This window comes from Scyliorhinus canicula, chromosome 13 (genome assembly GCF_902713615.1).
Source record: "Scyliorhinus canicula chromosome 13, sScyCan1.1, whole genome shotgun sequence".
Lineage (NCBI taxonomy): Eukaryota > Metazoa > Chordata > Chondrichthyes > Carcharhiniformes > Scyliorhinidae > Scyliorhinus > Scyliorhinus canicula.
The window spans coordinates 23047457-23071280 of record NC_052158.1 but is presented as its reverse complement, the minus strand read 5'-3'; the positions used below and the strand labels follow the sequence as shown (position 1 = coordinate 23071280).

The 23824-nt window shown below is 43.9% G+C and overlaps 1 protein-coding gene across 1 annotated transcript in view; it reads right to left on the bottom strand.

Moving 5' to 3' along the window:
• LOC119976524 (golgin subfamily A member 4-like) overlaps window positions 1-23824 on the bottom strand; it is a 1176663-nt gene that overhangs the window by 321607 nt on the left and 831232 nt on the right. The window contains exons 117-124 of the mRNA XM_038817077.1: window positions 22920-22946; window positions 22733-22759; window positions 16844-16870; window positions 15832-15867; window positions 15193-15219; window positions 13798-13824; window positions 11370-11405; window positions 10976-11002 (exon numbers count right to left, since the gene is read on the bottom strand). Of these exons, the coding sequence (XP_038673005.1) occupies window positions 10976-11002; window positions 11370-11405; window positions 13798-13824; window positions 15193-15219; window positions 15832-15867; window positions 16844-16870; window positions 22733-22759; window positions 22920-22946 (234 nt within the window). The remainder of the gene's footprint in view (window positions 1-10975; window positions 11003-11369; window positions 11406-13797; window positions 13825-15192; window positions 15220-15831; window positions 15868-16843; window positions 16871-22732; window positions 22760-22919; window positions 22947-23824) is intronic.

Genomic DNA, 23824 nt, shown 5'->3' with positions numbered 1-23824 from the left:
ACGTATGCATTTATGTCCCAATGCTGCTGCGACCACTTTATTTTGTATACTTTATATGGTATATTGTCTCTCCTTCTTTATCCTGTGAGCACTTAACACTTATCTGCATAGAATGTTATTTGATGCTTCTACGCCCATAAGACTAGGTTTTAATTTCCTTTGTACTTTGGACTATTTCCTGTGTGGTTCACAATTCCTCTAGTGTTTGTGAGGAATTACTTTTTTCCACAAACATTCGACCTGAACTTGCATGCACATCCGACCAGTCTTGTGCAATAGAAACAAACAATGATTAAAAGAGAGAGATGGATAATAACTACTCATGCCATGCTAATCGTTGGATGAATAGACCTGATTCACATCATCATCAGTGGCCGAAGTCGACACAATGGGCCGACAGACTTCCAACTGTGCAATTAGTGGTTTTACTATTTCTAACTTATATTTCTTGGAAAATGTATTCAGAGAGTGGGAATCGGAAACCGAAATTATAATTGAGGCAGGTGGATGCGTTTATCAAAATATTTTAACCATTTTTTTTATTTTCTCGATAATAGTTGTTAAATTGACTGATCCATAAAGCACAATTATGGGACGGAGGGTGAGCATTGCTGTTTAATTTTGGGTCGTTAAAAGTTACATTTGTTCACCTATCTGTATCTTTATCATGCTTCCTTAACTTTTCTATTTCTGAACAAAAGAAATTATGAAAATAGTCAGGACGAGAGAGAGCCTGTGACAGCTAACGGGACTAAAATATAAGGATAACAGAACCCAATGCTCACAGTGAAGCACGGTGGCCTGGAGTTGGCGTTTGGCAGAAAACGAAAGTGAAAACATATCATCATAGACATAAAGTAGGAGAATAAGAAATGAACATATGACGTTGCCGAACATGAGTGATTATCTGAAGAGCCTGGCTCAGTAGGTAAAATGGCTAAATTATGTGACCAATGGAGCACGAATGCAAAGATATTTTAAAAAATCAAAGAACAGTCAAAATAACACCACTCTCAGGCGGGAATGAGAGATGTCTGGCAGAGTACCACCCAGAAACCTGTACATGCATGAACGAAATCAGATGAAGATGAGGCTCCCGCCAGCAGATATTGTTTTAGGCGTTTTCGGGGGTGTTTCCCGTTTGTTTTCTCTGCCCTTCTTGTTTCGGCTTTCATGGCCGAACGGACAGCGCCAATCCAAACCGGTATAAAATCAGTGAATAACCCTAAGACTGTAGTCTTAGGAATGTCAGGCCATGGAGCGGAGACGTCCATTCTCGAGTGCGTGGCAGTTGAAGCGGCGGGGCCGGTATCCAACACGATGCAGTCGATGTGTGAGTCCCAATTCATGAAGGGAGTCAGGTGAAAACGTGGCTGACGTTACGGCAGCTGGAGCAGCATAATTGAATATGAAGCGTGGAGCAACTGGGCTGAAGGCAAAGTGTGGAGCAGCACGAGCAATGAAACTAAGGACAGTGCTTGAAGCAGTCGCAAAAGGAGGTCAGGGCAGGGCCCAGGTCACGAGGCAGCCGAAGGCTGCATATAGACGGTTCGTCACAATTTGGGTGGCTTCTGCTTGAGGCATATATATTATTTTCTTCTGTTTCGAAATTTTTAATGCCCAGTCCTGGGAGAAATTGATGAAGGACTGAGAACTGCCAAAGAGGCAAACGATGTTCTAAAGTCAGAGGAAGAAAGCCCAGCACTGGGGCTGGTAAGCGGGTGGAGGCCGGGCCCCTGTGTGAATCCGCACTTCTTACAGCAGAGGAGATGGCTGAGGTGGTGTATCTGAGCTCTAAAAGCAGTTTTCGAAGTATATGGAGGTGATGAGAAAGTAGATGGCAGTGACGCTGAAGGCGTTGGGAGAGGACTCAATTGCCCCAGTGAAGGTAACTGTTGAAATGTCATCGGCTGTGGTGAGGGACTAGATTGAGAAGATGAAGAGAGGGGTGGATACCATGTTGCGGCACAGCGATCAGCTCACTTCAATTGGCGATGAGCTGCAGAGGGTGGTTGATGTCAACAAGGGCCTGCGGCAAACTGGAGGATATGGCGAACCGATCGAGATGACAAATGTTAAGGGTTTTGGGCCTGCCCGATCGGACATAGCGCCCGAGACCGAAATAGTATGTTGCCAAGATGTTGGCAGAACTGATGGTTGGGGGGGGGGGGGGGGGGGGGGGCGAAGGACCATCTCGGTATGAATTGGACCAAGCTTAACGGTCGCCGAGGCCTCAGCGTAAGTTCAACGAGCCATCAAGGACTGTGAGTATCTGTTTTCACAAATATCACATGAAGGAGAAGTTACTGAACTGGCCAAATAAGGGGCAGGAGGTGCCATGGGATGGTGCCAAGTTTCGTACCTATCAGGATTTGATGGTGGACGTGAAGGCGCGTTGTACGACAGTTTGGATTGCTGTATTCAGCAAAGTCACGGGTGACCTACAGTCCAGAGACATTGGTTTCGAGATGGTGGAAGTGGCGGTAGAATTTAAGAAGGACAAAAGCAGGGCAGCACGGTGGCCTAGTGGTTAGCACAACCGCCTCACGGCGCTGAGGTCCCAGGTTCGATCCCGGCTCTGGGTCACTGTCCGTGTGGAGTTTGCACGTTCTCCCCGTGTCTGCGTAGGTTTCGCCCCCACAACCCAAAGAAGTGCAGAGTAGGTGGATTGGCCAAGCTAAATTGCCCCTTAATTGGAAAAAATAATTGGCTAATCTAAAAAAAAATTTTAAAAAATCTTTAAGAAGGACAAAAGCTTGGGAGGGAAGTAAAGAGTGGAGGAATGTAAAAATGTGACTTTGAAAACTTTGAATAATGACCTTCTTCATACTGTGACACAGATTAAAAGTTGTTTGCTGTTATTCTTAACAGCTTTGAGTAATATTCTTACATCATGCTTTGATAGAGGTTAAAGTTTGTTCTGTTGCTGGTCTTTGTAGCTTTGAATACTGTTCTGACTTCATGCTGGTTTAAAGGTCAAAGAAGTTTGTTGCTGTTCTTTTAGCGACCTTTTTTATGAAGAGTATATTTTTTTCCCTATGACAGGACGGGAGGGTAGGAGAGGCTTGAGCATCGGCCCCCGTGCGAGCTAACGTAAGTCGACTAGTGAGCGGAGGTGTTGTGGGTGGAGAGGCTGCAGACATTGAGCCTGGTGAGTCGGTATGACTGGGACTAGGAGATGAGAAAAAGAGAGGAGAATACCGACACGGGGATGGTTTCTTCGTGAGGAGTGTTGGGGGGATTCTGGAAGGGGGAATATGGTTCGATGTCAACAATGGGTCGAGAGGGTCCAGGCTCAGTGTGTATTGTCCGACATTATGATGATGGCGGACAAGCAGGAAGGGGTGGAGAGACCCCCGTTCGGATAGTTATGTGCAACGTGAGGTGGTTGGGTGACTCAGTGAAGAGGTCGAGGGTGCATGTGCATTGTAAAAGTTTGAAATCATATGTGGCGATGCTGCAGGATTCTCACTTGAAGGTGAAGGATCAAGGGAAGCTTCGAAGGGGCTGGGTTAGCAAGCTCTTTCACTCGGGCTTCGACAGTAGGGTGCTGGGATTCACGGTTCTGGTGAATAAAAGGGGGAGGTCCGAAATTGAGAAAGTAGTGTCAGATCAGTGAGGTAGACACGTAATAGTGACCGGAGTATTGGAATAGAGTTTGGTGGCGTTGGTACGCGTATATGGTCCCAACTGGAATGATGCAGGGTTTGTAAAGAAGTTCCACCCCCGACGAAAGAGAAGGCTTTGGCTGGGATAATGGTATAAATGGGAGTAATGGACCCTTGGATCCCGTGGGAGCGGGAGTATTCTTTCTTCTGCTCATTTCATAAGACCTATTCGGTGGGAGTGGGAGTATTCTTTCTTCTGCTCAGTTCATAAGACCTATTAGCGACAGTTATCTTTGTGCTGGGGAAGTCGCTGCGGGCAGGGGTCAAGAGTCGGGATATTTGGAAATTCTGATATTTGACCATGCGGTGCACAGCGTTGATGGGGTGTTCCAGAAGATAATACTTCAGGTGGTGACTGGATGTCGGGCTATTGAGGGACGGAGGCTTCTGTGATAAGATTGAAAAAGGTGAGCAATATGTGCGGTTTAATACATGGTGAGGTCTTGCAGGCGGTGGTGTGGGAAGCTTTGAAGGCAGTGCTGAGCGGGGAAGTGATATCATTTAAGGTAAAGTTGGATACGAGGAAAGGAAGGAATGGCAAAAGTCAAAAGATGAGATGTTGGAAGTGGATAGGAGGTATACAAAAGATGTGAGCAATTATGGATCAGGGTTTAGGGAACACCATAGTATATCATGGAGTTCACCTGACCCACACCATTTAATACATTTTGGATGTGGGGAGCACAAGAGCGCATTTTACAGGTGTAATACAACAGAGAACAAAAGCATTTTAAACAGAAACAATGATTGTTCTATGAATCCAGTTAACATTTCATAAACGTACAGAAAACATCAACTCCCAACCCTGATCACCCACAAAGATATACAGCACCTATAGGTCATCCTCAGTAACTCCCTTACAACATCCATAAACCAAAACACTTTTTAACAAAGACAGTAGTTTTGCATTCCTTACTGGAACAGATATTACTTGGAAATCATCAAGTCATCCAGAGACATTCTTTATCATGCAGAGCGAGAGATCAATACTCATCTGCTTGGTTTTAATGCAGCTCTCCAACTAGAAGCGAAACTAAAAACAGCCAAAAAGAGCTTTCAGCTCAAAGCGAAAGTAGAAAACAAAGACAGAGCTCAGCTCCACTCCACACAATGACATCACTGCAGCCCCTTGGGAAGACAAACATTTCTTAAAGTGTCATTCACATGACAAGACCCATTTGAAAGGAGGAAGTTATTGCAGGCGAGTTCGTACCGGCTGTCCACAAGGATGACTGCCCGTCAATTGAAGCACCCGATGGAAGAGTTCTACGAGAATGGAGGCAATTCGGGACACGTGCTGGCAGGTCAATCTCGGAGAAAGGCAGCGGCGACAAAAATTATTAATGTGCGGGATGGGGCAGGGAACTTGGCGGTGGCTCAAGATCAGATTAATGGGATACTGAGGAGGTTTACGAGATATTGCATAGGTTGGAGCCACATGGGGATGATCGTTAGATACAGGAATTCCTGGATGGTTTGGGATAAACGAGGATGTGGGATCGGTAGGAACATATTGGAGGGGGCGACAGCGCAGCAAGAGGTAAAAGATGCGATTGGGAGGATGCTTTCACGGACGGTAGCAGGGCCTGATGGAATTCTGGTGGAGTATTACAAGAAATTTAAAGGTTGATTTATGCCGCTGATTATTGGGATGCTTGTGGAGGCAATAGGGAAGGGGGTGTTACCACAGACTTTGGGGCGGGCATCGATCTCCCTGTTGATCAAGAACGATAATGATCCGACAGAATGTGTGCACTGTCGGCCCGTATAACATTTGAATGTGGATGGAAAGTTGTTTGCGAAGGTTTCGGCGGGTAGGCTGGGGGCATGCCTCCCGAAGGTGACAGGGTAAGATCTGACGGGGTTTGCGAAGGAGACGCAGCTCTTTTAGAACATGAGGGGGTTATTGAACATGGTTAATGCGCCGGTGAAGGGGTGTGAGACAGAGGTGGTTGTGGCATTGGAGGCTGAGTAAGCGTTTGACCGAGTAGCGGGGTGGGGTATTTGATCGCGGTTTTGGAGCTGTTTGGGACTGGACCACGATATTTAGAATGTGTAAGGTTGCTGTACGGATTTCTGAGGGCCAATGTCCACATGAACAACATGAATTCGGGCTATTTTGTTCTGCACCATGGGACCAGGCCAGGCATGTATATCCGATGACCATCCTCCTGTTATTCGCTGATGCAATAGAGCCATTGGCCATCACATTGAGGAATATAGAGGTGTGGAAAGGGATAGTGCGGTAGTTGTGGGGCACAGCATTGGGCACAATTGTATGCAGATGACTTAGTGTTGTATGTATTGGAACCGAGTGCATCGAAGGGTCCAAATTGGAACTGTTTCGAGTTTTTGGGTCTTTTTAGGGATATAAACTAAATTTAGACAAAAGTGAATATTTTGTGGTGTATCGGTCAGGGCTGGGGGAACGGGTGGGGAGAGCTACCATTCCGTAGGGCGGGAACACACTTTAGATATCTGGGGGTGCAGGTGGCACGTGATTGGGAGCGGAGGGCACTGTCCGTATAATATGACTAGTATAGTGGGGAGGGTACAAGCGGATCTGGCAAGGTGGGATGGATTCCTTCTGCCGTTGGCAGGTCAGTTAGAGGTAATGAATATGAACCTGTTGCCGCCATTCTTGTTTATTTTTCAGTGCCTGCCGATCTTCCTGCCAAATGCATTTTCAAGATGGTCGAAAAGATGATTACCTCACTTATATGGGGAGGACTGTAGGTGGGTAGGCTTAGGAATGTTCTGTTGCAGATTGGACTACAGTCAGTGGAGTTGTGTCTTCCTAATTTAATATATTAATACTGGGGGGAAAAAGGAAGGAAGGTGAGAGGCTGGGTTAGAGGGTGCGTCTCTCACAGGGTTAGAATGGAGGAGAGTCTGTGTAGTGGGTGAGGGCTGAGGGCGTTGGCTGCAGCAACAATCCCGTTGGCCCTGGGAAAGCTCTGAGGGATTCCGGTAGTAGTAATGATGTTGAAAATCTGGCTGAAGTTGCGCCAGATTTAGAATGTGTAAGGCTGCTGTACAGTGTGCGGACGTGGTCAAGGGAACTGCCGAATCGGGGAATCACAGATTTGAACCAGGGAAGTAGAATGGGAATTTTCGGAGATGGTAACAGAATGAGCTTAGTACAATAAATGAATTTTTTGTCGAGGGCCGGTTTGCGGTATTGAAATAGTTAGTGGCGAAATATGGTTTGGGGCAGGAGGAAATGTTTAGCGATATGAAGGTCCGAAATTTCGCTAAGATGGAGATACAAAGCTTTCCCGTGGCACCGGCCTCCACACTGTTGGACGACTGGGGGAATGGGGATGTGGTGGTGTCGGCGATTTATGGGGCGATTCTGGGAGAAGAGAAGGAACCGTGGAGGGGATTAAGGCAAAGTGGGAGGAAGAGTTGGGAGAGAGAATGGAAGAGGGGTTGTGGTGTTAGGTGCTCCGGCAGGTTAATGCTTCAACATCATGTGCAACGTTTGGGATGGTACAGCTGAAGCTGGTATGTAGGGGGCACCTCACAAATACAAGGATAAGTCGAGTTTTAGAGGGGGTAGATGTTTGTGAATATTGCGAGTTGGGGGGGGGGGCGCAAAAACCACGTTAGCATATTTTCTTCCTGTCCAAAGCTGGAGGAGTATTGGAGGGAGGTGTTCAGTGTAATGTCGAAGGTGGTACATGTGAGGCTTGAGCCAGGTCCAAGGAGGCCATATTCGGGTATTGGGAAAGCCAGGGCAGGAACCGAGTGCAGATGCAGATGTTTTAGATTTACCCTCGCCCATCGACCGAAGGCGGATCCTGTTGGGGTGGAGGTCAGTTTCTCAACCCTGTGTGCTGGCGTGGCGGGGGATCTGTTGGAGTTTTTAACACTCGCGAAGGTGAAGTTTGAGTTGAGGGGAAGGATGGAAGGTTTCTACAATTAATGAGCTTTGTTTATTATACACTTTGAAGAATTGGATTGCACCGAACATTCGGGGTTTTGGGGTGATGGTGGGGTTGGTGTGGGGGTGTAGGACTGGTGGCTGGTGGATTCCTGAATCCTTTTCTATGTTGTTTGTGTTACAAATTGTGATGTTGTCTGGCGATTTGTGAGAGGGTGGAATTGATGATCAGGGGAGGGGGAAGCGGGCTAACAGATCAGAAAAAAGACACGAGTGGAGTGTGATTACTCAATATTTGCTAAGAGCCAAGGAAGCCACCGTCCATCCCCCCCAATCCTCTTTCACGAACAAACTCACCACACCCTTTTCGGATGCATCCCCAGGCCTGAAGGAGATGGCTGAAATGACTTTCTCCTCTAATGCTCTATCTCCTCGCTTCGCTCCCAAACAATTTATACCGCTCTCCAAACTGCACCCAAATACCCTTCTGCATCGCGCTCCCATGTCATGGCTCTGGAGCTTATCTAAAAAGCACAACATCGTATGCAGACAGATAAACATGCTTAACTTGTCTAAAAATGCCTTAATTAAGCAAAGCTGTGCCGTCAGGCCAAGGCGTATCCCTCCCATAGTATGATAACATAAATGTTGCTGAAAGATAGAAACGGAAGCCATACATCCTTGTACATTTTTCGGGATCTCACTAATCTGCCAACTTTACCCCATGCACTCACAGAAAACTCAGACTTTCTCCGCGCACAATGCCTTCCAAGGGATGGGGTAGCCATTACGAGTAACAGCCAATAAAACAATGACAACACTTCTGTAGAAACGTGAGTAAGGCCACTGATTACACTTATAAGTACACATATGTCCCCAAATAATTGTTTTCCATAGTTAACAGCTGGAAATGATGATGTCTTGAAGAAATGTGTCCATTCCATGGCGTTAGCGGGTAATTATTTGCACCTGTTAAACAGCACATAGTATAAAAGGCCTCGAGTAACGCTAATTCCATAACTAAGGTCGCAGACAGGCGTGTGTACAATTCTCTTCATAAGTCGTGAATTGTATCGTGTCGGAGAAAATACATCGCTTGATTGGTGCAATGTATTCTGCAGGAGCCACACATACATTGAGAAAGCTATTGGTAAAATAAAGGAAACACGGTTAGATATTAATGCATAATTCCAAATTATGCATGCACTTGGAGGAACTATAAAAGTACGAACTGGATGGTATATTTTTATCACGCCATGAATTTACCCAACTTAAAATTAAAACTTAGGACAGATCAATGAAAGTCTTGATGGAATACATCGGACGGTTCGATTTGTTGGGAAAAGTTCTGTGGAAGCAGATCAGTTTGCAAATGGCCAATTAATAAATAATGTGGAGTAAGAACAATATTGCCACATGAAGAATTTTCTGTGTATTTTGCAAGATCGTAAAGCGAGCTGTGGGGAAAGGCAAAGGTGACATAAATAATATGGTGCGTTTGGGGCCTCATGGTAGCATGGTGGTTAGCAGCAATGCTTCACAGCTCCAGGGTCCCAGGTTCGATTCGCGGCTGGGTCACTGTCTGTGTGGAGTCTGCACGTCCTCCCTGTGTGCGCGTGGGTTTCCTCCGGGTGCTCCGGTTTCCTCCCACAGTCCAAAGATGTGCGGGTTAGGTGGATTGGCCATGCTAAATTGCCCGTAGTGTAAGGTTAATGGGGGGATAGTTGGGTTACGGGTATACGGGTTACGTGGGTTTAAGTGGGGTGATCATTGTTCGGCACAACATCGAGGGCCGAAGGGCCTGTTCTGTGCTGTACTGTTCTATGTTCTATGAAGTTGAAATGTTGGATAGTACTCAAGAAATAAACAACATTCGATTTGAATGGCTTAATGCTACTTCCATGTTTTTGAGTTACTACTTCTATTTATGAAACCCGGTTTCCAGGAGCATCACTAATTCATTTCTAAATATGTTCTTTAGCTTCCAAAAATCTATGATCGTGAAGCAATGCCAACAATTCTAGCTGAACCCTAATATTCCGTGCACTGAACGTATTTGTAAGAAACATCAGAGCGCAGGAAGGAGTCAACCTCATTGTTGTACGAGTGGATTAACTAGCAGATCAGGCTGGACAAAACGCCAGATTTTTATCTTCACAGACAGTAGTGATCCAGATGTTTTCTTTTCACATAATTTAATGATTTCTGTCACTGTCACCATTTCAGAAATTCGCTTTATATTCCAGACATATTGCGCGAATTTATATTAACCCAGCTAGCAGGATGAGATTTGAAACCGTTTGCACAGCAGTTTGCCTCAAACGTTTGATCATCGCTGTGCTGCCATTTCTCTGTCAAGTGACAAATGTTAGATATATACGCCTTGGACGAAAGCAGAACTAAGCAACGAAAGAATGCAGTCAGCTACTTCAACAACAGTCCAGAAAGTATTTAAAGAGCTACCAAGGATATGGGACACAGATTCAAGATTTGATGCAGATGGATGGTGTTGGTTACTCAGCGAGTTGGAACGATCTGTCTTTAGTTGCACACATTTGTTGTTGAAGTGCAGATGGGCATTGATTTCAATAAGACGGTTAACGGGCGCTGGAAGACAGTAAGCTGGTCGGGCTTGGAATAGCGGGAGGACGTAGTCTGAAAATGAATGCTGCCATGCACTCTACAAGCCCAAATATCTCCTTCCAAAAGGTAACATATCTATGGCGGCACAGTTGCAAATTCGGACCACTGCCCACAGCGCCGGGTTCTATTCCGGCCTTGTTCGGTTCCAAAGTCATGGGTTTCACGAGCAATAAATGTGACTGTGAGAATGAGGGGCAGAAAAGACAATTGGACATTGACTGCAAGCCATATATACAATTCAAATGTTTTGGCGACCTTATCAATAAATATTCGGAATAGAGTGGCAGGGTGCAACAATGGTTAGCAATGCTATCTCATGGTTCTGAGGACCCGCATTCGATTCTGGCCTCCAGTTACTATCCGTGTGGAGATTCCTCATTCTCACCGTGTACGTGTGGGTCTCACCCTAAAAACAAAATTATGCATGGTCGGTGAATTTACCACCCTAAAATGCCCCTGAATTGGATACCAATAACTGGGTACACTAAATTTATGTAAAATATACATGATGTTTTCCTCGGTGCCGATTTCTAGTTGTCAGCTTGCAACTTCATCGCGCAATCAGAATATTCACTACCTATTCTTTATTGGAGGCACTAAAATTGTCTTGCCACGGCGATCATATGATATCTATGTCGAGTTTAGCACGGATCATGCAGGCAACGTTGTTTGAATTTCTTCCGCAACTGTATCAATAATTTGTTGTGCCACTGATAGTTCATTAATTAATTTAAGGCACACAGTGTTTAAAGGGCAAGGAATAAACTGCTTTTTTTACCTGCAGCCTTTTCAAACAGTTGAGTTTCTGTAAAGTATGAAACGATTATGCATGGAGATATTTCAGCTCATAATATAGATAGTGCATAGCTGTAGAATACTTTTCAGTTTACTCTGTATTGGTACCCTTCAAAAATATGAAATCCAAAACATGTTGTTCAATCCCCATTTTCCCAGGCGAGTTATGGGAATCGATTTTGATTCCAAGGGACAAAAGTTGAAGTTCAGTTTTTGTGTCATTTTGTAGCACTGCTTATGTTTTTAGCAGACCCACTACCTAAAGTTAGAAACCCGGAGACTATTGAATAATATCAATGCTACAACAGTTGTTCCAGTTCAAAACCTTATTCCACAGAGCAATTAGAAAAAAAATGTAAACAATTTGGTTGCCATACCAGCATCTTTCAGCTTTTTTTTCAGGTCGCTTGAATCTAAAGCGTGGAGTATAACACCCATATTAAGATTGATCTTTTTTGCCTGCCTAATGATAACCGTGTGTTAGTGGCAAAGCTGTATTGGTGGCTGAGGATGGGCTGGGGCGTCACTTTGCTTTTTGCTACCTATTTTGAAAAACAGAGATGCGGATGGAAAAGTACAGCCATTGCATTTCTGATTAAATACCTGGTTGCAGTTTTTTTTCCAAAATCTCGTTGATAAGGAAGCTCAACCGACTGGTTTTCTATCTTAAATGAAGGTTGATGAGAACAGATTATATTCACAGAGATATTCCAGCTCAAAATATCCAGCATTGCGCTGCAATAAACCTGAACAACCCGCCAACACTCTCTCAGAAAGCACAGATAAGTCACTCAGGTCTTTCATTTTGTTTATTTTAAAGGAACAAATTAGTTTGAACCAATTTAATGATTCTAACGGACCTTTCGGGCAAAGGTTGTATTGATAGATTTACATCATGTTGACGCAGAAGCAGTGCTCAAACGGCTTTGACAAGGAAAATTGCTTTGTGAACACTTTGCCCGCAGAACTCAGTTTATTTGGCACTGCTGCCAGTTAGAAGCGGAGGCTCTGACTGACAAATTTAATTTCATAGCTAAAAAAACATTATTTCTCAATGCGATTACAATAGAACAACAAGCCGTATAATATAATACATTGATTTTAATAGGACAATCTCAAAGTCAATCAAGTTAAGTTCTTTTTGCCAACGGCATTTTCTAACAAATGTTCGGGATGGATATTTCAAATAAATGCAACAAAACGGCGCCTCACTCAATGGCATTGTAATTTTTTTTAGAATTTAGAATTCAAACTGCCGAAGAATGCCACTCGGCCCATCAAGTCTGCACCGGCCCTTGGAAAGAGCACGCCACCTACGCCCATACGTCCACCCTTTCCCCGTAACACAACTAACCTTTTTGGACACTGAGGGCAATGTAGCGTGGCCCATCCACCTAACTTGCACACGTTCTGGGCTATGGGAGGAAACGGGAGCACCCTGAGAAAACCCATGTCCAGAAACGGGGAGAAAGTGCAAACTCCATACAGACAGTGACCCAAGCCGCGAATCGAACCTGGGACATAGAGCTGCGATGCAATTGTGCTAACCACTATGTTATCCTGCCGCCCACAATTACTGCCTAGAATAGTGGCTGAAACCATTTCATGCAGCAGGTGGAACTTAAAATGCTGCAGAAAATAACTTTTCGAAATTCGATAGTTTACTGAGAAGGAAGACAGAGGAACTGTAACTTATTATACATCATTTTGAAAGACCAGAAGATGCCTAACAATCGCATGAACCTCCTTCTGGCATAAATAATTGTGATTATCATTATAATTCCACTGGCTCAAATACCTTTGGGGTTCCCACAGTGCTATGCGATCGGGGACAATACATTTATTCTCCTGCAAGATTTACGCCATTCGAAAACACATAAAAGCTATCTTGCAGCAGTCCTGTAACCTCCATTATTTCATCGCACACGAATGGGCCTGAGCCAGCCAATTTCAGGCATAATCTATCTTAATTCTACATTAGTTTTCCCAAAGGATATTGCAACACAGTTATCTGAGTAACGGACAAAGCTAGCAATTTCATGCCACCACTATGAAGTCCAACATAGGTGACCTTTTCAAATAACAGGATACTTCTGTCGAGCCAAAATGAGTTTTGCCTGACACACAAATGAGTAATGCCGTATATGAATTTCAATGCTGCGCAATTCCTGGCATAGACCTTGTAGTTTGATAGTGAGAATCGAACAGAACTTCCTTCTTTCGACTGACGGTACCTTCAGGCAACCCGTGTTTTCAAAACTCAGCCATGATGCCTGATGGAAGATGTGACTCCGCAATTAGACTGCACTTTCCGATGAGATTTGCTTGTGCCAGCAATTAAATTATCGATTGGAGTCTGTCAATCGGGTTGGTAATTTTGCTCCGACACACTTGCTTGGAGCTCGATGAATTCATACCAAGGGGCCTATGCCTTGAAGGCAGAAAGAGTGCACCTTTTGCATCGGCTAGTGCGGAAGAGATTCTCCATGACAATGCCTCGACCAATCAGGGTAATTTTTCCAACAAGATAGCAAGCCTTCACCGTGCAGCATAAACTGTTGCTCATTGCAATATCTGACAATTTAATGTCTGTCCTATTAAGCACAAAATGAAAAACATCAACAACAGGCTTCTGTTATCAGTAATATATCAGTTATATTCTTTTATCAGTAATACAATGTAAATAATAATGAATCATTCATAATAATTAGAAACGAAGAAAATAACGTCATGCAATCTTGAGTATTCTAAATAAAAACAAACTGTGCAACAAGAAAATACTATTCGATGGGAACATACACATACCACCAAGCTTTCGAAGTTCTTCATTCTCTGCAGCAAATGTTTGACTAGAAATTAACATTTCGTTTTTTCTTCATTTGCCGACTTGTCCAGTTAATTTATTTACCGGCATGTTATCTGTATGGATGTAGGTTTTCCTATCTATCTGTCGAAATATGAAAATCTATAACTGATCTCAAGGAGGTGCAGCAAAACAGGATTATATGATTCTGACTGCTCTTTGAGGGTTTCCATATGTTATCTGAGAATGCATAAAACGACACAAGCGCACTAGCGAATTATCTAGCCCCTGTCCGGCTGTTTTGAAGAACAAAGTACAAAGAACAAAGAAAAGTACAGCACATGCAGTTCGGCCTTCGAAGCCTGCACCGACCATGCTTCCAGTCTAAACTAAAAACTTCTCCACTTCCGGAGTCCTCTATTCCCATCCTATTCATGTATTTGACAAGATGCCCCTTTAACGTTACTATCGTCCCTGCTTCCACCACATCCTCCGGCAGCGACTACCCTCTGTGTAAAATCATTGCCTCGCACATCTCCTCTAAACCTTGCACCTCGCATCTTAAACCTATGCTCCCTATAATTGACTCCTCTACCCTGGGAAAAACTTTCTTACTATCCATAAGTAATCAACATTCAATTGCTATGTTAATCTGCAGGCACATTCTGACATCAGAAACAATTGGTGATTTTGAATGCCTGGATGAGAAATCGGTTCAAATTATTTGATGCAAGCAGCATTGGAAGGCGAAGCTCATTAGAAAAGTCAAGAATGTCAAGGATCTCTCCAGGTGTCAAACGCACTGATGAATAACATCATCTCCTGGGTTCCCGCCCGCCTTGCCCCATGAACTTTATCTCAACCGTAAATAGGCTACTGATAAGCCAACTTTAACAAACGTAATTCATGTATCACCCTGCTTCCACTTATTTGCATTGCCGTCCGAAACAACCTGCTCAAGTGCTGGGTAAGAATTATTCATGACGGAGTGACTCATATCACGTTTATTCAGCTGTACATATATTTAAAATATTTGGCTCTAAACTTTTGGGTTCATGATCTTCCTTGATTTGATTTCTACATCATTGACATCTTGACTATCAGCTGCAAATATGCTGCGCCCTGAATTCACATGTTCTGAATATCGCCGCTCCTAACTCGTTCCTTGTTTCGTTCTTGAAAGCACGTGGTTACCTATCCGACATTTTGATATGTAGTATGGCGTAAATTGGTGCTTGGAAATGCCCCTCTGAAACATTCTGCTAAATCTCGACTCTTTGTGCTGATGGTTTTCTTGATGTTATTTTGTTAGCTACATGGTAGGTTGACAATAGACGAGACACAACCCTCCTCAACGTTTGAAATAAGCCATAATAAAATAAGATACATTGTTTTACCTGCATCTTTTAAATGAAATAGATGCCCTTTCAGAACAGAAAACATAATTAGACCAGTAACGGTAAATGCCGCCTTTCATTTTAAAATAGCCTCCCATTTGCATTTTTGCAGCATCATTCGCTACAAAAAGGGCATTTGGCATAGAAATGATGCTGAGCCCTCTTCCCGGCGAAATGATTATCAAATGCGCCACTAAAATGATTTCCATCCCAAAGAAATCTGTTATGTATTTATCTAGTCTCTCGAATATCTCGGGACCTAATCGCAGAGCGCTGTACTGCGTGCCGGAATATTGAGCACAGTGTTTAAAAATGGCACACTGGCTACTTGTGTTTTCAACAAATGTATGTTCCTACAATTAGACTTTTATTGCCGGCTAAACTAGTCTTCATATCAACAGTTGTTTATTGTGCTATGTAAACGCCAAATTCTTGTGGAAGTGTCACATAACTGTATTTTCTAAAAACGTTTGAACTGTTCATGACGATTCTTTACATTACAAACCTGCTGAAGCAAAATTCAATTAAGTATGGACGTTGCATCTTTGGTTGACTGATTGCGCCAGATATTGTACTTTAAAGACATGCTAACTAGTTGCAATGAACTTGTGCATCAAATATGAGCGTTCAAATACTTACCAAGTTCGTTACTAATCGCTTTCAAAGTATCATGTTCTAAAATGAAATAAAAATCCCATGTGCCTAATTATGTTAAGAGAGGTACAGTTTATAACCCATTTTAACTTTAAAAAAAATACAAGCATTTATCTTCCCTATTTTTGAAACACCTGTGTCAGGCCAGATTCTATTCTATTTTGACTCTTCAATGAAATAGCGCAAAAGAGCATGGTAATGATAATAATGTAGTTTATGCCAATGAAATGATTCGTCACAATTATAAATGTGTACTTATTACCATTCAAAACAGAGAAAACATTGTGTCGAGTTCGCCACATTCACTGCCTTTGATGAATAGGATAAGGAACCCCGATTTTGTTCGCCCCTTTGTCAGCATTATCTTTCCAAGCGAAACAACAAGTTTTCTTCATAATAAATAGAACATAGAACAGTACAGCACAGAACAGGCCCTTTGGCCCTCAATGTTGTGCCGAGCCATGATCACCCCACCCAAACCCACGCATCCACCCTATACCCGCAACCCAACAACACCCCCCCCCCCCTTAACCTTACCCTTATTAAGACACTACGGGCAATTTAGCATGGCCAATCCACCTAACCCGCGCATCTTTGGACTGTGGGAGGAAACCGGAGCACCCGGAGGAAACCCACGCACACAGGGGGAGGACGTGCAGACTCCACACAGACAGTGACCCAGCTGGGAATCGAACCTGGAACCCTGGAGCTGTGAAGCATTTATGCTAACCACCATGCTACCCTGCTGCCCCTAAATAGATGCAACTAATTCAATAAAGCTCTGACATGAATAAAATAATTCAAGGTAGAGACGTGAATCGGCAAGCAATTCTCAAGATATTTGCAACAGAACTTTGCTTGTGACCGCACATTAATAGCAGTGGAATTCATTCAGTCGCCAAACGCACAATTTCAGTGGAACGCCTGCAGGTTGCACAATAATACAGAGAAATACATAATGAACGCATTCTTAACTAATAGTTGGGTTACAGTTTACCTGTTTTCAATTTGCCCATCTTCTCTTCTGCAATTTCAGAATATCGAGATAAAGAAGTCTTACAGAAAACGGAACTGAAGTGCATATCGTTAGAAGCTTACATGCATGCAATGGGAACACAGCCGGAGTGAGACCGCCAGATTGTGGACATCTTGGGAATTTGAAGTTGAGCGGGAATTTGGTGTATACTGGAAAGACATCATTTTTAAACGTTTTGCATCGGCAGGTAGAAAACCAGGGAAAATCCTGGGAAGGTAGGATCCATAAAAACCGACATTGGCATCTGTGGTGAAAGTGACGGTAAGTGGGACGTTAAGTTAAAAATTTAAAGTTTAGAAATTAACGTTTAAAAACCAAATCAGTGTAAAAAGGAGATATAAAAACAAGTTTTAAAAATTAAAAACAATCGTATAAAAGTTAATTAAAGAGTTAAGACATGTCAGGAGTACTCAGGCCGGTGTTAATCCTTCGCATGTGCGATGTGGGAGTTCAGGCGCCCTTCCGGTGTCCCTGACCCCTGCAGGAGATGCGTCCAGCAGCTCGTGTTTGAATACTTGATGGCTCTTGAGCTGCGTTTGGACTCATTTTGGAGCGCCCGCGATTCTAAGGACGTCGTGGATACCACGAGCGCTGAATTGGTCACACCACAGGTGAAAATTACTGTGGGAGATGGAAAACCGGTGACCAAAAGACAGGGCAACAGTAGGAGTGCAATTCAGGTGTCCCCTGCGGTCATCTCCCTGCGAAACAGGTATACCGTTTTGGATACCATTGATGGCGATGTTTCACCAGGGGAAGGCAGCAGCAGCCAGGTTCGTGGCACCGTGTCTGTCTCTGCTGCACAGGAGGTCAGGAAGAAGAATGGCAGGGCTGTAGTTATAGGGGACTCAATCGTAAGGGGAATAGACAGGCGGTTCTGTGGACTCAATCGAAACTCCAAGGTGGTACGTTGCAATCCTGGTCCAAGAGTCAAGGATGTCTCGGAGCGGCTGCAGAACATTCTGCGGCGGGAGGAGAGGGTGAAGAGCCAGCTGTCATGGTGGAGAGAGGCACGAAAGATGTAGGTAAGAAACGGGATGAGGTCCTACAATCTGAGTTCAGGGAGTTAGGAGTTAAAGCATAATGTAGGACCTCAAAGGTAGTAATCTCAGGATTACCACCAATGCCACGAGCTGGTCAGAGTAGGAATATTAGGATTGACAATATTAATGCATGGCTCAAGAGATGATGCAAGAGGGAGGGATACAAATTCCAATGGCATTGGAACCTGTTCTGGGAGAGGTCGGACCAGCAAATCCCGGAAGGTCTGCATCTGGGCAGTACTGGAACCCAATATGCTGGGAGGGCGTGGGAGTGTTTTCTAGTTCTGTTGGGGATGGTTTAAAATAATGTGGCAGGGGATGAGAACCGATGCAGGAAGTTGGAAGGAAGTAAATCAGGGAGAGAAACAAAAGGTAGCAAGGGGGAACGTGTAAGGTAGAGAAGGCACAGTCAAGAATAAAAATTGACCTCAGTACAGTGTACATTGACTGAGAACAGATCAGTAAATTCGCCCAGTAGTACTAAAATGAATAAAACATGAAGTAAAAACATAAATGGAAAGCGAAGCAGCAGGTTATTACATGAAGATCTGAGTTCAACCATAAGGAAAATTAGGAGAAAAGTTAAAACCAAAAATAACTTAGGAGAGTTTACTGAAAGGCGTTCAAATTCAAAATGGATGTATAGAAGCCAACACAAGGGCATCTTACCTGAATGCTCGTAGTACTCGAAATAAGGTAAAAGCGTTGTGGAGCAAATCATCGTAAATAACTATGATTTAGTGGCCATTACCGAAACATGGTGAAAGGTTGGTCATGACTGGCAGTTAAATACCCAAGGGTATCAAATATTTGACAGGATAGAGTGGATGTTAAGGGAGGCGATGTAGCTCTGTCATTTATGGATGACATTCGGCAGTAATGAGGGATGACATCGGTGCTATGGAGGGTACGGTTGATGCATTTGGTTTGAAATGTGGAATGGTAAGGCAAAAAAGTCACTGATTGGAGTACTCTATACACTGCCAAATAGTAACATTACGGTGGGGCCGGCAATAAGCAAAGAAAGAATTGACGCATGTAGAAATGATACAGAAATTATGATAGGGAATTTTAATCTACATGTTCATTGGTTTAACCAGGCCAGTCATGGCAGCCTTGAGGAGGAGTTTATGGAAAGTATACGCGACAGTTTCCCAGAATCGTATGCAATGGAACCATAGAGAGAACATGCGATGTAGTCCTGGGTAATGAGACAGGATTGATTAATGATCTCAAAGTTAGGGATCCTCGCGAAAGGAGCGATCACAGTATGGTGGAATTTAAAACACGGATGAAGGGTGAGAAGCTGAAATCAAACACTAGTGTACTGTTCTTAAACAAAGTAAACTACAATGGGATGAGAGCCGAGCTGGCTGAGGTAGACTGGGAGCAAGTACTTTCTGGTGAATCAGTTGAGGAACAGTGGAGAACCTTCCAATGATTTTTCACAGTGCTCAGCAAAGGTGGATCCCAGCAAAAAGGAAGGACGGTAGAAAGAGGGAAAATCGACCGTAGCTATCTGAGGAAATAAGGGGAAGAGTATCAAATTGAAGGAAAAATCATACAAAATGTCAAAGATAAAGGGAGACTCGAGGATTGGCATATATTTAGGGGACAACAGAGAGATACTAAAAGAGTTATGCAGAAGTGTAAGAAAGATTAATGAGTACACTTGGTCAGAATATAAAAACAGATAATAACCGTTTCAACAAATATATGAAACAAAATAGAGTGGCGAAGATAAATATTGGTCCTTTAGAGGATGACAAGGGAGATTTAATAATGGGAGATGAGGAAAATGGCTGATAAACTCAACAGGTTGTTTTGGTCGGTCTTCACAACGGAAGATACAAATAACATGCCAGTGACTGATGTAAATGAGGCTATGCGAGTTAAGGACCTTGAGGCGATTGTTGTCACAAAGAACATATTGATGGGAAAGGTAATGGGGCAAAATGTTGACAAGTCTCCTAGCCCTGATGGAATGCATCCTGGGGTACTAAAACAGATGGTGAGAGGAATTCAAATGCACTCGTGATAGTTTACCAAAATTCACTCGACTCTGGGATGGTTCCGGGGGATTGAAAATTATCAAACGTGACACCATTGTTGAAAAAAGAAGATAGGCAGTTAGCGGGTAATTATATCCCAGTTCGAATAACTTTGGTAGTAGGGAAGATGCTGTAGTCTCTCATCAAAGAAGAAATCGCGAGACATCTGAATGTGAACTGTCGATTGGACCGGGGCAGCATGGGTTCATAAAGGGCAGCTCATGCCTAACTAATTTAATGGAATTTTTTGAGGACATTGCCAATGCGGCAGACAACGGGGAGACAATGGATGTGATATATCTGGATTTCCAGAAAGCTTTTGACAAGGTGTCACACAAAAGGTTGCTGCATGAGATAATGATGCATGGCCTTAAGGGGAAAGTACGAAGGCAGCAACGTGGCGCAATGGTTAACGCTGCTGCCTCAAGACGCCGAGGTCTCAGGTTCTATCCTGGCTCTGGGTCACTGTCCGTGTGGCGTTTTCACATTCTCTACGTTTTTCGTGGGTTTCGCCCCCACAACTCAAAGATGTGCAGGGTAGCGAGGTTGGTTAAGCTAAATTGCACCTTAATTGGAAAAAATGAATTGGATACTCTAAACTTATAAACAAATAAGGGTGAAGTAGCAGCATAGGTAGAGGATTGGTTAATCAATAGAAAACAAAGAGTGGGTATTAATGGGTGTTTCTCTGAATGGCAATCAGTATCCAATGGTGTCCCTCAGTGATCAGAGCTGGGCCAACAATTGTTCAAGAATCACATTGGCGACGAATTGCTATGTGTCCACGGTTGTAGACGACACGAAGATGAGTGGCCAATCAAAAAGTGGAGAGGATATTGGAAGTCTGCAGTGGTACTTGCATAGGATAAGTGAATGGGCTGTGATCGGGCAGATGGAATTAAATGTTGACAAATGTGAAGTGATCCATTTTTGCAGGAATAATCGCAAGGGCATCCTGATTTAATTGATACAACATTAAAGATATGCTGCTCTGCAGAGGGAGCTGTGTGTCCTCGTGCACGAGTCGCAAATAGTTGCTTGCAGGTGCAACATGTGATTAAGAAGGCAAACAGAGTTTTTCCTTCGTTGCTAGTGGGATGAAGTTTAAGACGAGGGAAGTTATGCTAAAACCGTATAAGGTGCTAGTGAGGCCACAGCTGGAGTATTGCGCACAGTTTTGGTCATCTTACCTGGGATAGGACGTACTGGCGCTGGAGGGTGTACCGAGGAGATTCATTAGGTTAATCCCAGAGTTGAGGGGGTTGGCTTATGAGGATAGGTTGAGTATACTGGGAGTGCATTCGTTGGAATTTAGAAAGACGCGGTGGGGTGGGGGGGGGGGGGGGGTTACAGAAAAACATAATAAAATTGTGAAGGGAAAATATAGGCTAGATTCTGCAAATTGTTTTCACTTTCCGGTGAAAGCGGAACTCGGGGACAAGAACTCAAAATGAGGGGAAGTAGATTTAGGACGGAGTTTAGGAGGAACGTCTTCACCCAAAGTGTTGTGAATATATGGAAGTCCCTGCTCAGTGAAGCAGCTACAGCTCCTTCATTACATGTTTTCCAGATGAAGATAGATAGATTTTTTGAAGAAAGGAATAAATGGTTCAGGTGTTCGGGTGGAAAAGTGGAGCTGAGTCCACAAAAGATCTACCATGGTCTCATTGAATTGCGGAGGCTCGAAGGGCCAGATGGCCTACTCCAGCTCCTAGATCTAATGTTCTTATGTTTGTTCTGTTGCACGTGCTATCCTGATGTGCACACGAACCCGGTCTACTCGCCTATCCACATACCACCCTGCACATCACCCCCCCCCCCTTTTCTCTCCACGCACCACACCAAACGTCCCCACCCCTCCAACAAAGGTTCAAATTAGTCATGCCGATCCGGGAAATTTCGTGAACATCGGCATTGTTTCATGTTTCCCTAAAAAGCATCTGAACAAAAAGGCCTGAATATGAAACAGATAATGAAATTTTTGGTTGCAATGCAAAATGAATTTCAGTATATCTATCCATCCATTAAACATTACAGTGCCTTCTGTTTTAATTTCAATATTCATAACACAATTCACAGAATCATAGAATTTACAGTGCAGAAGGAGAAAGCGATTCGGCCCGTCGAGTCTGCACAGGCCCTTGGAAGTGCACCCTTTTTAAGGCCAAACCTCCTCCCTAACCCCATAATCTGGTAACCCGTTTTGGATACTAAGGACAATCCACATGGCCTACGCATCTTCAGACAGTGGGAGGAAGCCGAAGGTCCAGAAGAAACCCACGGAGACACGGGGAGCACGTGCAGACTCCGTGCGCACAGTGGCCCAAGTCGGAAATCGAAACTTGGACCCAGGAGTGTGAGATGCAACAGTGCTACAATGCCGCCCAACTAAAGTCGCCAAAGTCCCAGATCACCATAGGCTGCTTGAGAGGGAGAGCTGACTAGTGGAGATTTAACGATGATCACCGCACTTCAGGCGAGGTCCACGTTTGAGAAGCCGGAGTCTTCATAAATAACCTCAGCCTTTATGGGAATGGACGCTACGCCAGTGGCCTTGCCCCCCCCCCCCCCAGTTATCAACATATTAGTGTGTTCCTGCACGCAAAGTATATTATCCTGCAATATTTAACACTGATACTGTATTTACTCTTCCCGTGATGAGTTCGCAAGCTATTCACACATCTGTAAAGTCACACTTCACAGAACGTATTGCACTGTGTAGCCCATGCTCTATAACGTCTTATTTCAATGCTCACCATCAGTTTGTAAGTGACTTTTCATCTCTGAATTATCAACAGTGATAATGTTAAAATCGATGTTACAGTGGAATGTCATTATTATTACAAAGATCTCAAAGAACAGCTCGACAGAAAATAGTGGAAAAGCAACAAGTGAGAACCTGAAATGTATCAATTAGGTATGTGTGCATTAAAGTAAACATACCTACGTCTCTGCGTATCAGCTCGCTCTCTGTTGAGAATTGAAGGTCGAAGGATAATTGAACATGAAAGTCATACATATCCACTTGTAAGCAGTAAGTAGGATTGTCACTTTTCTGTGTTGTCTCGAGATGCAAGAGGTCCGGGTGTAATTAGCACTTCTCCATCGGTCCATTTGTTTTTCTTATAAACTTGGTACCAATTATTCTTTTCCAATTAATGGCCAATTTAGAGTGACCAATCCACCTAAGCTGCACATCGTTGGGTTGTTGGGGTGAAACCCATGCAGACACGGAGAGAATATGAAAACTCCACACGGACAATGACCCAGGACCGGGATTCAATTTTGGGTCCTGAGCCCCGCAGCCCCGGTGCTCACCACCCTGCTACGCTCACTGATACAACAAAATACCATAAGAGCAGATGGAATTGGTGCATAACCAGGCCATTCGGCCAAGCGAGTCTATCCTGCAATTCGGTCGTTGTTGATATATTTCACAACCCCATTTTCCTGCTTCACCACTGATCCCCAGACTAATGAAGACGCTCTCTATATCTATCTTAAAGGCAATAATTAACTTGGCCTCCACAGCCTTCAGAGGTACAGATTTCCACAGATGCACCACCCGCTAGCTGAAGGCAGTTCTCCTTATTTCGGTTTTAAAGCATCGCTTCTTCAGTCTGAGGACCACCGGCGGGTGTTTGTCTCTCCTGGTCGTGAAGGCATCTTCTCTACGTCTACTCTTTCTCCGACTCTCAGTATTTAGTAGTTTTCAATTAGGTCCGCCCCATCCTTCTCAACTCCATCGAGTACATTCCCAGTGTTCTCAATCGGAACTCAGATGAAGAACAGTTGATTCCGGGGATCATTCTTGACCTACTCCGTACCCACTCTGACGCCAGCACATG